This window comes from Patiria miniata, unplaced genomic scaffold, assembly GCF_015706575.1.
Source record: "Patiria miniata isolate m_02_andy unplaced genomic scaffold, ASM1570657v1 HiC_scaffold_22, whole genome shotgun sequence".
Taxonomy (NCBI): Eukaryota; Metazoa; Echinodermata; class Asteroidea; order Valvatida; family Asterinidae; genus Patiria; species Patiria miniata.
In genome coordinates this window covers 18,688,374-18,704,216 of record NW_024037061.1, presented here as the reverse complement: position 1 = coordinate 18,704,216, position 15,843 = coordinate 18,688,374, and the positions used below count along the sequence as shown (strand labels likewise).

At 41.0% G+C, this 15,843-nt stretch overlaps 1 protein-coding gene across 2 annotated transcripts; it reads left to right on the top strand.

The window, feature by feature from the left end:
• Positions 1 to 1,242: 1,242 nt before the first annotated feature.
• Positions 1,243 to 6,462, top strand: LOC119730682 (protein Wnt-8b-like). Of its 2 annotated transcripts, XM_038203672.1 has the most exons (6): positions 1,243 to 1,452; positions 2,037 to 2,073; positions 3,334 to 3,472; positions 3,708 to 3,836; positions 4,595 to 4,737; positions 5,344 to 6,462. In XM_038203672.1, exons 1-6 carry the CDS (start codon positions 1,382 to 1,384, stop codon positions 5,857 to 5,859), a joined length of 1,035 nt encoding a protein of 344 aa, XP_038059600.1. In that variant the 5' UTR covers positions 1,243 to 1,381; the 3' UTR covers positions 5,860 to 6,462. The 2 variants fall into 2 exon arrangements, with proteins under 2 accessions (XP_038059600.1, XP_038059603.1); XM_038203675.1 differs by lacking the exons at positions 1,243 to 1,452; positions 2,037 to 2,073 and adding an exon at positions 3,122 to 3,157.
• Positions 6,463 to 15,843: the final 9,381 nt, after the last annotated feature.

The following is a 15,843-nucleotide window of genomic DNA, read 5'->3' as shown; positions in this document are numbered from 1 at the left end:
TTCTGACCTATGGAAGTCCAATATCACGATGCATCATTGGACGTGCGAAGCAGGGTCGAAAAAAGAGAAATCTAATTGAGAATTTTTTTTTCAATTTCCGGATTGCAGATTTTCTGGCGCTCTTTGGGGAATCCAAAAGGGGCTTTAAATGCTCTTCATATTTTGCCCACTAACCACACAGAAAACGTTCCATAAATTAGCTGAATTAGGTTATGAACATGACGTCTTGGGGGCATAGTTAAATTTTCCCAATCAGTAAGTGATTTGGTTTCATCTTTTGGCAACACTGTACTTTGTCGGTGCCACATTTCAAAAATCCCAGAATAAGTTGTCTTGAAAATATGTCTTTTGTACATTGTAGCGTATTTCCTTACGCAGTTATAAAAAAAAATCCTTTTTACTTTTTGACGAAATGTGATTCTCATTTCAATCGTAAGGTAGGCCTATGTTTCACTGGTTTTGTTTAACCAAGATTTAAACGTGTTTTCCTCAAGTTCGTACTCATTAAGTTGGTCTCGCAGTGAAATGCCTTCATAACATCTGTTATTTTTGACGGGCCATGGAAATTGATACGACGGTCAACAACAGTACACGACCGAGTCATTCAAGCTCTTACAAAAGTGAAGAGAAAATTCTGTAATGAGATGGAATTTAAATTTTCCCCGCAACCTATACATTCCTGCTTATTGAGTGACGTTTCTGAGTACAGATGACAAAGCTACTTTGAAAACCCCATTTGTCCTGCCCCAAACATGCTTCAACCAAAGCAGAGTGATATAATGTCTTCCTTCTAATCCACTCTCAGTCAAAAGAGAGACTTTGGAGGTTTTCAAAAGTGATGTACTTCTCAAAGGCAACACCGCTCCAGGCACTGGGCATCATTTTCCTCCAGCTCCAATTCTGAAACCATCTTGGGGTTGAGGATAATCGCTCTTTTGGGAAGACTAAGAGCCCTGGCCTTTTCAGGGTTGCCCAAGCGGAAACCAGCACTCACAGTCCGTCCAAACTCGCCAGCTCGTGGCGGCCGGAACCCCAAACGCAAAGGGCGTCTATGCGATACCCCTCACAAATTTGCGGTCAGCTTTGATGCGCCGCCGCATTGGCACGTCTCGCCCACGCTGATTGGCTGGGCGGAGAGAGTCTGACCCTGTCAAGGCGAATCACATCACTTGTCACTGATGGGCATTGTTCTCCTCCACCCTCCCTAAGTGACTCTCTGAACGGGGCAAAACTCTCGGGTCACTTTCCTTCAAGACTTCACTGCCGCGTCATCTCGAAATTTTCACCTCCAGTCATTAAACCCGTTTTCGATACTCAGGGCTACCATTTTGAAGTTTGGGCTTGAGAATTTCGTCAAGTTGTTTTACATTCTTGAATCGTCATGTTGGTTCAGTGTATGATCCTTCATTCTCTGATGATGGTCGCTGGAGGACAGCTGCTCGCCAGAGGATGGTAAGTCCATAACCCTTTTCCCCGGAATGTTTTCATGTGTGAAGTTTTAATTTCCCTTTGATACTCTACGACAGTTGGTTTTTTGGTTAATTATACATGGTAACAATTGACCAAATTCATTTGAATTAAGAAACAGAAACATTCAGATGATGTTGCCTTTAGCTTTTTTTTTGCAAAAACCAACCATGTACAAATTCGACTTGACTAACTTTGGTCCTCTTCCGGAAGGTATATTGTTTTAGGAAAACCTGTTTTTTTTTGTTTTTCGCAAACCCTTGCCTATTCAATAAAAAAGAATACTTTTTTTCCAGTCAGATGTCGTCTAGTTACAAAAACAAAATCCGATTGCGCATAACTGGGTACCCGATTGGAAGAAAAAAACGGTTCCAATATCCCAAAATTCAAAACAGTGTGTACAGTGAGCTTATAGCTTTACGGTGTCAACTGTAATTTTAAAACTGAAGCATCTTAAATCTAACATATGTTTTGTTTTCCCTTGTAGTCTGATTTTCATTTTGATACATCTGTAGCTTGTACTTCTTAATCATTACGTTTCCTGTTTTTTCCTTTTCTCATTTTTCCAGGGCGCCGGCAAGTAATCTTCTTCTGTCCGGTTCAAAGGTAAGTCAAAAAGTTTTATCACATTCTAAGAATCTTTGGCAATTTTTGTTGCCCACCCGCGTCTTCCGTCCTGAGTGACATGCACTTTAATCTCAATCCGTCCCTCAACTATGTTTGCGGTTATGATATTCTTCATCTCCGCGATGATGACACCTACTTGAGTGGTTTTATCCTTCCCTTATGCCAGCATGCTATCCCTTTTCGCCCTGGAGCCATGAATTTAAGGACAACCCTGACAGGATGAGACATGATGCCCAAGGATATTTTCTGTTTGTTCCCTAATGCGACCTGTGTCTTCCCCTCCTTTAGTGCATATCTGGGCGTTCTTTGACCCTCCATCAGACCCTCAATCTCTATTGTTGATGCCCTCAAAGACACTCTTGCAGTCTCTGCTTTATATGAGTTACTGGGTCAGTCCTTGGGATGACTATATGTATAGTCATCCATGAGTAATGTTCTCTAGCCTTCCCGTCAACGGGCAAGCATCTCTACTCCATCAACCTACAAAAAAAGACCATCCTCAGGATTACAGAACTCTTACCCCTCCTTCCCAGCATGTTGCCGTATCGTTTCAACAACTGTATTGTAACATGTTAGTGAGAGCTTTTGACAAAGTTTGGACGCGCTTTTGATAGAGTTTGGACCCGGGTCGCTTACCCGTCATTGTTCGTCCCAGCGAGGGGTTCGCTCAACTTAATTGGCCCGTATGTAAATCTTGTTTTAGCCGGGCTTCCAATCGAAAGGCATCAAAGGCCGCTGCCGCCCACTCGTCATCTATTCATCAGCTCCTCAGTAATAAGTTCTGGTCATGATCTCATTAGTTGCAAATTAGCAACCCAACTTGCCCCGGACACGGGTGAATAGCCGAGACTGCCACCCATTGTCTGACCGGAATTACCCGGTGAATGGGGTCGTGGATTAGTGTAATGGTCCAGGACGTGTTTTGGGCTGCCGCGGTAGCTCAAAGGGTAGCGTAGGGATTGGGTTTTGCCATTGTGGGGTGAGTCATGTGAGCCTTACTTGTTGCCTCGTGTCGCCTAAGACTTGCTGGCATGTTTTAATAATGGCTATCTCGATTCATGAAGTACATTATTGATCTTTTGAAACATATGAAGACAACTTAAGAAAATTGGCATCAATCACTCTTGAACTGATTGGAATTCCCCAGAGCACGTCCTAAATGGTTAGGTTGTTCATAGTCCAAACAATTTTGTATTAAATTTCCTCATAAAATTCTGGTTTCTTTCTTTCCATCTGCAGGGTCTCCAGAGGTACATCTCGTACTCCGACAGCGTGAGTGCCGGAGCGGCCACCGCCATGAAGGAGTGCCGGCACAGGTTCCAGTGGGACCGCTGGAACTGCCCGGAAGGATCGCTTGCCCTCTTCAACGAACCCCTTCGTAAGTCCCTCTCCCACTTTGTTCCTTGTCTCATTACATATAAATGTACATTGCACGTCATATTACATCATGTTGTAGTGACGTCAGAACCATGACGTCATTGCTGCATTGAACACGAATCTAATTTCTCCTCGTTCATCATTTACGCAGCGTTAGTCATCATCAGGCTGTATGAATACATGTACATTATTCGATTACCGAGTAATGATTTCCTTCTTTTCCTTTGTTTCCACAGCTACCCGTGAGATGTCCTTCGTTCACGCCATCAGCTCTGCCGGTGTCATGTACTCACTGACCAAGAACTGCTCCGTGGGACAATTCGAGAACTGCGGCTGCGACGAGTCTAAGAGAGGAGGCAAAACAGGTAAGACTTCATTGGCTTTGTTGAATAAAATGGTGCGGACATGTACAATGTACATGTACTTTGTTCGAAAAGTATGCCTCTCTCGGACAAAATACAGTGAGTTATTTGCAAGTTTCAGTTTACGCATGCACCCTCTGCCTTTCAGTAGCGGACCCACCACCCCCAGTTCAGCCGCTAACTATGAAACTAGTAAAATGTGGCACAAAATAATGAGTGGAATTCTAAAAATCCTAAATGTAAGCTTGAATTTCCTTAGCATGCAGGAGAAATCATCGTAGGTTTCAAACATTGTCCGGGGACCCCCCCCCCCCCCCAGCCGGGCGTGTCTCCCGCACGCCTTAGACTCAATCTCACCTCCCGTTACCTGAAAGAAAGATCCGCCCTTGCCTTTTCAAACTTTTCAGACATAAGTATGTAGCGCATAAAGCAAAATCCTTTGGCAGAACCTAATTTTCCAGCATTGTTTGGGTTTCATTCTGGCTTTTTATCAGTTATTTTTTTCTGAAATAATTTATTTGACGACAATTTTTATCATATCGTTAAACGAGATTGATGAAAAAAACCTTAATTTTGGTTCGTGTCATGTTCTTATTGCGTATCTCGCAAAAAAAAAAAAAAATCGTGTTTCTTGACGTAGTTCGGCAGTATTGGGTGTTGTGTCTCTTGTGCTTTTTTATATTTGAGCTAACTTGTGTTCCTTGGGAAATGTCTCATAACAGACAACGATTTGACTTTTTATTTTATTTTTTCTCCTTCAGGAGGCGAGGACTGGAAGTGGGGCGGCTGCAGCGACAACATCAAATTCGGCGAGAAGATTGCCAAGGTCTTTGTGGATGGGATGGAGCAGGGGCAAGACGCGCTGGCACTGATGAATCTTCACAACAACGACATCGGTAGAAAGGTAAGTCCTGAAATGAATGTGCAAAACTGAACTTTGAGAGATTTGTGAAGACGATTGGAGATTTTGTCGTGCACCTCTTTATGTTGTCGTGCATGCTTAAATTGATATTTTACGCATACTTGGAAGTTGTTACAAACTTTCAAAATTTCGATGTTCGTTTCTGAACGAAATTTAATGAAATATAATGTCCTGTGACAAATACATTTGCTTGTTTGTTTTTGCAGGCCTTGATACAGTTTTAAAAATTGGTTTAAATGGTGCGCCTCTTTTCAGACATTGCACGCACTATTCAGAACGAATTAGGAGCGTCCCGCTCTTAATTCAAAAGTTGAAATTAATTATTTGTTTACTTGTCGTGGGCCAATGTTTGTCATGCGATGTCTCATTGGAAAGCTCATAACTACTGTAATGTAAGAAAATTATCAATTCAATTTGAAAATGTACTCTTCAAGATGCCAAACCCAAAACTCATGTAGGCTATACACAACTGTAAAGCATGAGCTTTTCATAATCACGGCATTGAGGAATTAAGGTTTGTTATTGGTTGATGATTGGTATTGGTAAACATGTCTTAGTGTTTTTTCTTGTACTTTGCTTTCATGACAGGCCGTTCGCCAGACCCTGACTCGTCGTTGCAAGTGTCACGGAGTTTCTGGTAGCTGCTCCATCCAGACCTGCTGGGATCAACTCGGCGCCTTCGGCATCATCGGTGAGGCTCTCAGGAAGCGCTACGAAACGGCTGTGTTGGTAGACTACGTCAGCGGCGGCCTGCATCCCAACGAGAAGAAGGCACAGGAGGACCGGGCAGAAACCCAGAACGACCTAGTCTTCCTCCAGCCGTCCCCAAACTACTGCCACGTCAACTCCACCGTGGGGACCGCGGGCACGCTGGGACGGGAGTGCCTCAGAGGCCGTGGCACTGAGGTGACCGCGTGGGAAGCACGGAGCTGTAAGCGGCTCTGCTCCTCCTGCGGACTCGCCGTCCAACGCAGCAAGGTGGTGGTGTCTTCTAGCTGCAACTGCAAGTTCCACTGGTGTTGTGAGGTGCGATGCGAAACCTGCACGCGAGAGGTCACCAAGCTGACTTGTGCACGGAAAAGCGAGTCCAGAACCAGACTATAACAGCTCCGAACTCTATACCATAACTTAAACTAGAACTGCTTGCTAACTTGTGGCTACCTGAACCTGCAGCATCGGATACTTTGTGGTTATCTAGTTAACTCCTATTCGATACTCTAAGTTTTAGAATTGCGCTATTATCATCTTATTAACTAAATCTTGATTGTAGCTAATCCTTAGAATCGGCCGTCGTGTTTTCGAATGCAACATGCTTAATTTATTTTAGATCTGATTCAGTTATTGCCTTCACTGTTAAATGTACAGCTAAGTTTAAAAAGAAATTGTAAATATGTAAATCTTGAAAATTAATTATTTTTTTGTCTATCATAGCGACAACTCTATTGAGCTCAAAGTCTAGGATTTGAGGGTATTTTGCGGATTGAGTATTTTGAATGAAATAATTTTCTTGACACTTGCAGAATTTGAAGATCAGATTGAACATAACAGTTTGAAACGTAACTGAAACGACTACATGTACATGTACACGCATGTTTTTATGATTTTCTTCTAACCACACTTACTATGTTGTTATGTATATTTTGTAGGGTGTGTTTAAATTTCCGCTGAAATAAGTTCGAATAAAAAGGCTTAATAGTTAAAAAAAAATGCAGTTTGAAGATTCATTTATTTATTCGATTAAATTTATTACAGGTATTTCAATTTTAATAATCGGAATATTAAGTTGTTTGTAAATATTGCCTAAGAAAAGAAACATGTTCAGCTAAATATGCTTTTGCGAATTGCCAAAAGTTTGGATTGCATTTTTTTGGAAATACAAGTAAACGCTTTATTTTTCGGTGATGTTTTTTTTTTAGTGTGTCGGTTTTTCATAGAATGAAATTTTCATTAAAAAAAAGGTCACTGAACAACATTTCGATTTCAAACATCTGGTAACTTTTAGTTGACAAACATTTGTGGGTAAAGTGCCCTTGCAAAATAGCGAATCAAACGAACTTCCAAGACAGTAAAACACGTACACTGTATTTCTCATTCGCGAGAGGGATGTGTTGCTTTCATTTCATAAAAGTTGACTGTCACTCTGAACGGATTGTATTTCGCGTTTAAAACTTTCACTACATAATATTGTACATTGTGTTGGTGTTCAGACTGTTACACATGAACTTACGCTCGGGACGAAATATCAGTTAAAGACATGATGCTTCTTGAATTATTACCCCACAATGGGTGTGTTGTTTTTGTTCAGTAGTGAGACATCCGTGTTCTTTATCCTTTTTCAGGTTTTATTATGTCTATGGTCGGAGCGCGGTGAGCAGTGTTTGTGTAGCGCGCCCTCTTTTGTGAGAAATTGCCGCACGACGATAAAATTCGGAGTTGTCCTTCGTACTGCAATTTCCTTAAATTTTATTACATTCATTCTTCGGCGGTTCCTGTCACTTTTCCAGAGTTTCGTGTCAAATACCATGGCAAAATATTACAGGAAATGGCATTGCAATACTATGTGTTTATCTTGAGTTCCCGTTTTCACAATAATTGCGTTTACAACTCGAATGGCCAGGTGTCGGAGTGTGGTGGGCATGTGTTTGTGTAGCGCGCCCGCTTTTTGAAAAAAATATTGTTCCATGACGAGAAAATACGGAGTGTCCTTACAGTGTATTAAAATTCCCATAGACACTAGTGCTAAATGCCCATACTTCTAAATTCTTTTAAATATACTCAGAACTCTCACATGTTTTTAAGCTACAGAGAGAAATGGCGATCGATATGTCATCTTTTATTTTATTTTCAATTTTTGACCATAAATTCTCACCCAAAGAAGACGACCCCTATTTTCCCAAAGCGGATAGGTAGCCTTGGGTATTTATTTTTAGGCCACTTGAATAAAGGTTTCGTGGGTGTATAATGATATGTTGCATAATAATACACAAATTCATAGGTTGATAAAAATGATCCCTACACTCCTTTGCAAATATAAAGCCACTGAAGTGGTCTCGATCTCCACCACCAAACTCGATTTGGGGCCAAAAACTCAAGAAATACACGTTACATTACAATGTATTTTTGTACACTCATTTGTCATGATATTTCACATCAAAAGATTTAATTTCATAGAAAAACGTTAAATAATCAAGCTATTATGACTGTAACAATACAGGGTTTTAATTGTGACAAATACGATCCTAATGGAAGTCAACGTGGATTTTTAGCGTTTAAAACACTAGATTGTTACGATCATATTATATTTATAGCTCCACAGTTTCTCACGCCATTGAAACTACTTATGCTACACATCGTGAAAACTAATTGCACGAAATTTCAATTTAATCCATTTTGTATTTCTAGAGTAGTTCATCGGAAACGAGTTTGTTCTTTTTGTTCAATTGTGCAGCATCCGTGTTGATGCGTTGTTGAGACCACTATTTATGTGGCGCGCCCTCTTTTGAACGAAACTTAAAATATTCTACGGCGTGCTGATGTATCAGTGGTTGTGTAGGGCGCCCTCATAAAGGAAAAATCATAGACGGTAGCAAAATGTGCGGAGCGTCCTGGCAAATGCACTGTTGGCCGTTGGTTAGTGTCGTTGTGTGTATTTTTTTTCCACGGTTCCAGTCGATTCCACTTTTTCTGTCATTACATCACGACTTATTATCGAACGAAGTTTCGTTTCAGGACAATTTTTTTTTCTGGAGCTACTGTCTTCAAAAGAGTGCTTCATTTTTTTAAAATTAAAATAGACTCCGAATCGGAATGGATTTTTCGTAATCCTCAGCCCTTTTTTTCTTAATCATATTTAATGTATTCTCCCACAGTTCACGCCAATTTTCAAACGGGTTGTGTCAAATTATATGGTCAATAACCGTTCGCAATTTGAAACCAATGCAATATGTTGTTCTTTAAGTTATCGTCTCAATAGAGAGTGTCAAAAGAGACTAAAATTAATTGGAGCATTGAATTGAATTTTGGACAGATGATTGGTCACGAAAAGACGACAAAATAGAAAGAAGATTTAAACGAAATATTGTTTTTCTCTTCCTAAACAGTGTCTTGTGTCGCAACACGTAGCAAAACTTGGCGATGGGCTGCAGTGGCAGTCTAAACAGAACACTTGCCTCACTTTTTTGCACAGGAACGATAATCCACGAACGATCGTTCCTGTGCAAAAGTGAGGCAAATGTTCTGTTTGGACTTCCACCGCAGCCCATCGCCAAGTGTTGCTACGTGTCGCGACACAAGACACTGTTAAGGAAGAGAAAAACAATATTTCGTTTAAATCTTCTGTCTATTTTGTCTTCTTTTCGTGACCAATCATCTGGCCAAAATTCAATTCAATGCTCCAATTAATTTTTTGCGATAGCATGTCGTCGTGGACTATTTTAAATTGTATTAAATATATTCTTCCTTGGTTCACGTTAATTTTCAAACAGGTTGTGTCACATTTTATGGTCAATAATCGGACGCAATTTCAAACCAATGAATAATGTTGTTCTTGAGTTATCGTCCCCACAAAGAGTGGCAAAAGAGACTAAAATTCGGCATTAGCCTTTCGTGATTAAAACGCTTAGGCCTATTTTCTTTAAATCGTATTAATTGCATTCTACCTCGTTTCACGTCAATTTTCAAACGGGTTGTGCAGTGGCGTAGCCAGGAATTTTTCAGTGGGGGGGGGGCGCTGGGGGGGGGGGCTGGAACATTTCATGGGGGGCGTCAAGCAGGGGCGTCAATCGCTTCTCAAAAGTGTGGGGGGGGGGGGACATACCTTGATCATAACTGATGCAAGCGCGAAGCGCGCAGCCCTTACGGCGTGGGGTTCGGGGCCCGCTTAAGGGCCCCGAAAAAAATTGGCTTTTCGATGCTCTGTGGTGTGATCTGAGGCAATTTCTTACCACTTTAACCAATAATTATCTTAGCACAAAAGATAACAGTTTAAACATAATTTTCAAGGTTTTCTCAGCTAAAGGCATAAGACATTTTTGTGAACATTGTTTTCGAGGTTGGAGTCATTGAGTCAGCTACCAGAATTCTGAGCTAAATGCTCTGTGGTGTATCTGAGGCAATTTCTGACCACTTTAACCAATATTTTCTAAGCAAACATACATTGTAGTACATAATAGGGCCCATGGCGTCATGTAGATCAATGATAATTTTTTTTAGAAACTAAAAATCTCAGTGGGGGGGGGGGGGGGGGGGGCGACTGGGGGCAACAAGGTTTCATGGGGGGGGGGCGGTCGCCCCCCCCCCCCCCGTGGCTACGCCACCGGGGTTGTGTCAAATAATATGGTTAATAATCGTTCGCAATTTCAATGCAATATGTTGTTCTTGAGTTATCGTCTCCACAAAGAGTGTTGCATTTTTGTTTAATGGGCAGATTGTGGTCCGCATATTGTCTTTACGGTGCTGACCATGTGCGAGACCTCTAGTTTTATTCAGCGCGCCCTTTCTCGAAAGAAATGTTTAGTTGTTTGACTGTTTCTCACGAAATTTACTCGCCTAATGTAAGACATCAAGACCGATACAACTTAATATAGCTTGGCCTGGTGAGCTCGGGTTATTAATGCGCAAACAACGTCTGTATTATTATTTTCATGGACGTTGACTTTTCATTTTTCATTTGGTTTGCAGTTTCACGTTTAAAAACTAAATTTGTTTCGGGTATTCTCTCTTTTTTTTTTATTGTTTGATGGTTTCTCATTAAATTAAGTCTCATAATGTAACAGGCATGACAAATTACTAGATGAATATTCAATTTAGAACACCGAAAACCTGTTTTGAGGGCAACAACTCAAGAAATACTAGATTAAATTGATTAAAATTTCAAACGCCTTGGCGATCAAGAGTTCAGTTGTGAGCATTAAAAAACTGGAAGTTTGTGTTATTATCACTCTATGGGAGTCGATTGAAAGGTCTGAAACCATCGGAATTGAAAATGGCGGCGCCCTGTACTGAAGGCGTTCTTTTTATGTCGCGACAGTTTTATTTTTTTTTTTCAGGGGTCGGGATATATGGGCGATATTTTTTTTTTTGTACACAACAGTCTTAGGTATTTATTTTTAGGCCACTTGAATAGAGTTTTATTCACTCATGTACACCCTCTCTAGGCCTATAATTATATACTGCATAATTTTTGTTGAACCACATTTTCAAAGGTTCCGTCAACACGAGTAGGGCGCCCTCAATAGTATATTTCTTACTTGCAAGTTGCGCTAACGATTACCGATCATGCTGTGTCCTGCAGAATCACTCTACCTGCCCCGTGCGCCACTGATAATCGTGAGTACACCCACTTATTCTTTAGCCTATATAGCATAGGATGGTAAAGTGATTTTATATCTAGAACTCTGAACTGGAGGAATTTTTGGGTACGAAACTTTTGCCGTATTATTCATGTTATTCGGGGATTTATGAGGGAGTTTCACATTTCGCGATCATCTTGAAAACAGCGCCACCGTGTGACTAAATAAAGCCAGTGGAGGGGAACAAATTGGTAGCGTCAGTATCACACTGGGAGGAAGGTACACTTATCATAATTTATGCTTACGTCACATTTCGCCACGGAGGTCATTTAGCATCACTGGAAACATGAATTATGCAGTACGTATGCACATGGATGTCCCGGATGATGGTAGTAGATGCATACCATAATGCATACCTTGTTGCGAACACGTGCATCGCATGCACGGCGCTATACTAGCGCCGCGTCGTGGACTGAGATCAAGCTTTATGTATGGCTCCTGAAAACTGTGCAGAAGCCTTGAGTATAAAACAGTTTTCGTTGCATTTATTTAAATTAAACAGCAGTGCAGGGTGAGTTAAAAAAAAGAGAGCTGAACCCAAACCTCCAAAAATATATTTCATATTTAAAAAAAATATGTAGCACCAAAATAAGTAGTATAATGACTGGAAAACCTATTTCAGAAACTACTTTTAGATAAAAAAGAAATTACTGAAATTGCTCAATCCGTTCAAATTATATCACCATTAAAACGCAATGACCCTAGAAACCTGTTTCGTCAAAAAAAAAGCAATTTATTGTGCATCATTCTGACTGCTTGGAACAACGAAGAAATTGACACAGAATACTTGTTTCAACAACTGTCAACAACAAGTTCTAGTCATTAGCAATTCGCAAACAATATATGATTTATAAAATCCACTCTTTTGTTTTTTTAAAGATGGGCTTTCAAAAGAACTTTGTTGAATATTTTTAACTTTTAAACTGAGGTTCAAGTTATTTCTCAGTGGTGATGTTTGACGAAGTTGCAATCAGGTTAGTTGTTCAATTACTAAGCACCGGCCGGCCAAGTTAAGATTTTTAGCACTTTTGGTTGCAAACGAAAAAGTTGATGAACATCACTGACATTGCTGCTTTTAAACTTCTTTACGGGCACGTACAATTCCTTGTAAGTTTGCATGGACATGGATATAAAAACTGAAAGTTTCGTAAAAAAGGAACGGGAATAAATAATATTGTATCAAGATCCTCTATCTACAAAAATGAATAAACTAGAAAGAAAAAAAATGCATTGCCGATGTCGTTTTTGTTTTTATGCCGTTCAAATGTAATGTAATTTGATCAGGGCCGGTTACTGTGCTTGCCCGCCGTATTGTCCTTTTTTAAGTATCCTGAGGCAATCTCGTCAGTGTTTTAACCATACATTGATACAGCAACAGATTTGCTTTCTGAATGCAATGATTTATTTCTTCCTTTCTTTTCTTTTCATCTTTGCCCGTAGCTGTACTAATAATGTTTGACTCGCCAAACGGGCTAGTTCGACCATGGGGGAATATAAAACCGCCGCTATCTTGACGGTCAGCTTTGCTAGGCTATCGTTTGCATACGAGCCAGCGCTTTCATCTGGCGCATGCCTCAGCCGTTGGCACGTATCTGCATAATTCATGTTCTAGTAACGTCATACGAACTGCTCATCAACTTGGTGACGTAGGCATAAATTATGATAAGTGTACCTTCCTCCCAGTGTGATACTGACGCTCAAATTGTCTGGATACATGTATGTGCAGAGGTAGGTCACTGCGAGATTTTGTAATTTCTGCTCGATATATACTCCTAGAACTATGAGGCTCCACATAGTGGAGCCTCATAGGTTCAGAACCCCGAAAAATTGTTGTCAGCACAAAACACTAATTAAGTACAAAAACGTCCATCCCAACCAAGCTTTTTTCCACAGAACCGCTGCACAGTTTGCCCCTAAACTCCGTACAATACCTCATGACATACTCACGTTATGTGCACCCAACAAACATCGGTGGATTCTGTCTGTTTTTCGGCAAAAATGATGAAAAATATGCCCTTTCAGCACTGAGCCAACCTGACACTTGAAACGTGCACGCGCGCAGAATGATCGCAGTCATTTTCGGGTTCGATCGTTCGGAGCGCGCCGCGGGGGGTACGTACTTGCACTTGTACTCATGTGGGCAATTCTTTGGTAACGGAATTACGGAATTTTGTCACTTTGTCAAAGATTATTCTTTCCCAAGAAAATATGTTCAATGCTAGGCAACTAATCTAAACATGGAAAGGGAGCCAAGACCCAATAGAATTGATTGACCGCTAAAAAAAAAAAAAATCCCACAAGATTACCCTTGAAGGGGCGGAGCTTAATATCGGTAATGGAATTATGGACGGAGGACAAGCATATTTGAGTTCTTGCATAAATTATTAAAACTCTGAAGTTTTGAAATTTTAAAATTGGACACTTCCTATTATTTGTAGAGTTCAGGGTTGTTGTTAACTACAATTCAGAACAAAGTTGAAAAAATAATCACTCTTTTCATAATTTGCATTTTAATCACGGTAACGGAATTACGCCTGGGCGGTAACGGAATTACGCCATAGGTTTACATGTAATAGGTAAATGCAATACATTAACATTGAATTCAACATAAACTCATCACAATCCAAATTTTAGAAGTTTATAAAATGGCACAAGGGGAAAGTTAAGTGAAAATTAGCAGATCAAAATATTGTAACGAGTCCTCGCGGTCTAAGGGCTTTTCTCTGTGGACAATTATGCTAAAATTAACGTAAGGTAGACACAAGACAAACAGCACGATACAACGAATAAAATAAATGTGACACGGACACAAGGATGAACTTCTCTCTTTCTGTCTATTCTAATTCTCCTCAATCTTCCGCCAAATTAAGTACTCACATTATATAATCTTTTATCTAACCAGCGTTGTTTCTGTCTTTCTTCAACCAGCCTCAGATCTGAACTGCCTAAATAAAAGCGCGAACCCAATTTCTGCTTATTTTGGCCCATCGTACGACTAATATACGCGCGCGTGCACTGTCGTGCCTGGATCCCCAGGTACCGAGATAGCGCGCGCGCTGAAAGTGGCTTCACCCCCAATTTCCAGCTTGGTGAATACGCCACCATGCGGCCGTGCGCCGCTACACAACCCCCTCCTTTAAGAAGGATGTGTCCTCACATCGCCAATTTAACTTAATTTCTTTGCGCAACACAGTAACAACTACGGTTTTTATATTCTTGAACAAAACTTAACAATTTTGATAACGCAGTTTCTTTCAAACTTATTCAAACCTTAACAGTAACAAAACATTTTTTTTTAACACTTACAAAACACAAATCGTATGACTTATATACAACATTATTAACAAGTCTTCTTAAACGAACTTTTCAAGCATCTAAAAACACCGGTTGTGTCCTTAAGATAAAACAATAACTTAACAAAATGCAGTGTACTTATTGGTCATCAAATTTAACACTTTACAAACATGACCAACTTAACTTTAACCTAACTACACGATCAAACGCGCACGTTAGTCTCAGGCTACGCGACCGATCTTGAATCCTTGGAGCTCTTCTTGACGACTCATCCATCACCATCCAATCAGAGAATCCCTCGTTTTTGCCTGCTCGTCAACACGTTGTCCTCGTCGTCTCTCCGCCGCCGAAATCCATTCTTTCTCCTCACACAGGCCAGACCAACAGTTAACTACTGTTAAGGCTTTTCAGTGAACAGGACATCGTGGGGGGGGGGGGGGGTCCAAGAGTGGACATCACTACGAGCATCTCCTAGGCGGCCCAAAGTCGAAACTGAAGACGGTGGAATAAAACGTCGTTGTCACCGTTCTTGCCTCTTATCTGAGACAATAAAGACGAAATCTTCTTCCGCTCCTTCAAACAGCTCCCGGCAGTGTCCAATATCAAATGAAACCAACAAACGTCAACTAATTTTTTTTTTCAACAAAAGTAAAACCCGCAGCTCCTTTAAAGATTACATTTTGAGCCGAGGCTGTAGTCATCCTTATGACTATAACAATGCTTCTTGCATTTAAACAAAGCTGTACAAGCTTTTCCGCAAACACTACCAGACGTTTCCATTGGCATTGGGTAAAAACTGACAGCAAACAATCATTGATCAGGGGGATGTACAGGGCCGAGTGGCATCTTCCCGCCAAGACTAACACTGCTGCTGTCCAACTTCTAAGGGTGACACATTACCGCTTGTACCCATTCTCGACGGCATACCATGTAAGATTGGTGGGTTTGATTTACCCACACCGTACAACGTGACGAGCATGCCCACTGAGGAATCAAAACGGCTTCCATACAGTCCCGACAGCCAATTCCGTCGTTTTGCTGCCCCTCCGCGTTCAGAGAGACAACACAATTCCTCTCCCTTGGCAATCATGAGACAATTTCGTGTCACATACCACTTGTCACAACTCAGCCTAGTCCAAGTACCGCATCATTGTTACACCATGCAAACCATTCAGTCCAGAGCTTCACTAAATCCGTCCGCCCAATGTCTCCTTCCCCTGAAGAATATTGGCCTTGATACTTGATGAGTAGCTCCTTTAGTTGATTACTTTCCTGATTATTAAGGTGTCTGGAACTCTGGATGACCTCTCATACAAATCTTGTAAGTGATTGGGCACAGTAAGGTCCTCTATATCCCCTTTCTCTTCCGTTGCCGCCCGCACTGTCTCTGTTCCAACGTCAGGAGGGGGGGGGGGGGTCAGCCATAAGCTCGGGGCCTATTGAA

Excerpts from the sequence above, each read along its gene's own strand:
- LOC119730682 (XM_038203672.1), top strand. The coding sequence starts at position 1,382 with ATGTTGGTTCAGTGTATGATCCTTCATTCTCTGATGATGGTCGCTGGA. Across the intron at positions 3,837-4,594 it reads TAAGAGAGGAGGCAAAACAG|GAGGCGAGGACTGGAAGTGG; the intron begins GTAAGACTTCAT and ends TTTCTCCTTCAG. Across the intron at positions 4,738-5,343 it reads ACAACGACATCGGTAGAAAG|GCCGTTCGCCAGACCCTGAC; the intron begins GTAAGTCCTGAA and ends CTTTCATGACAG.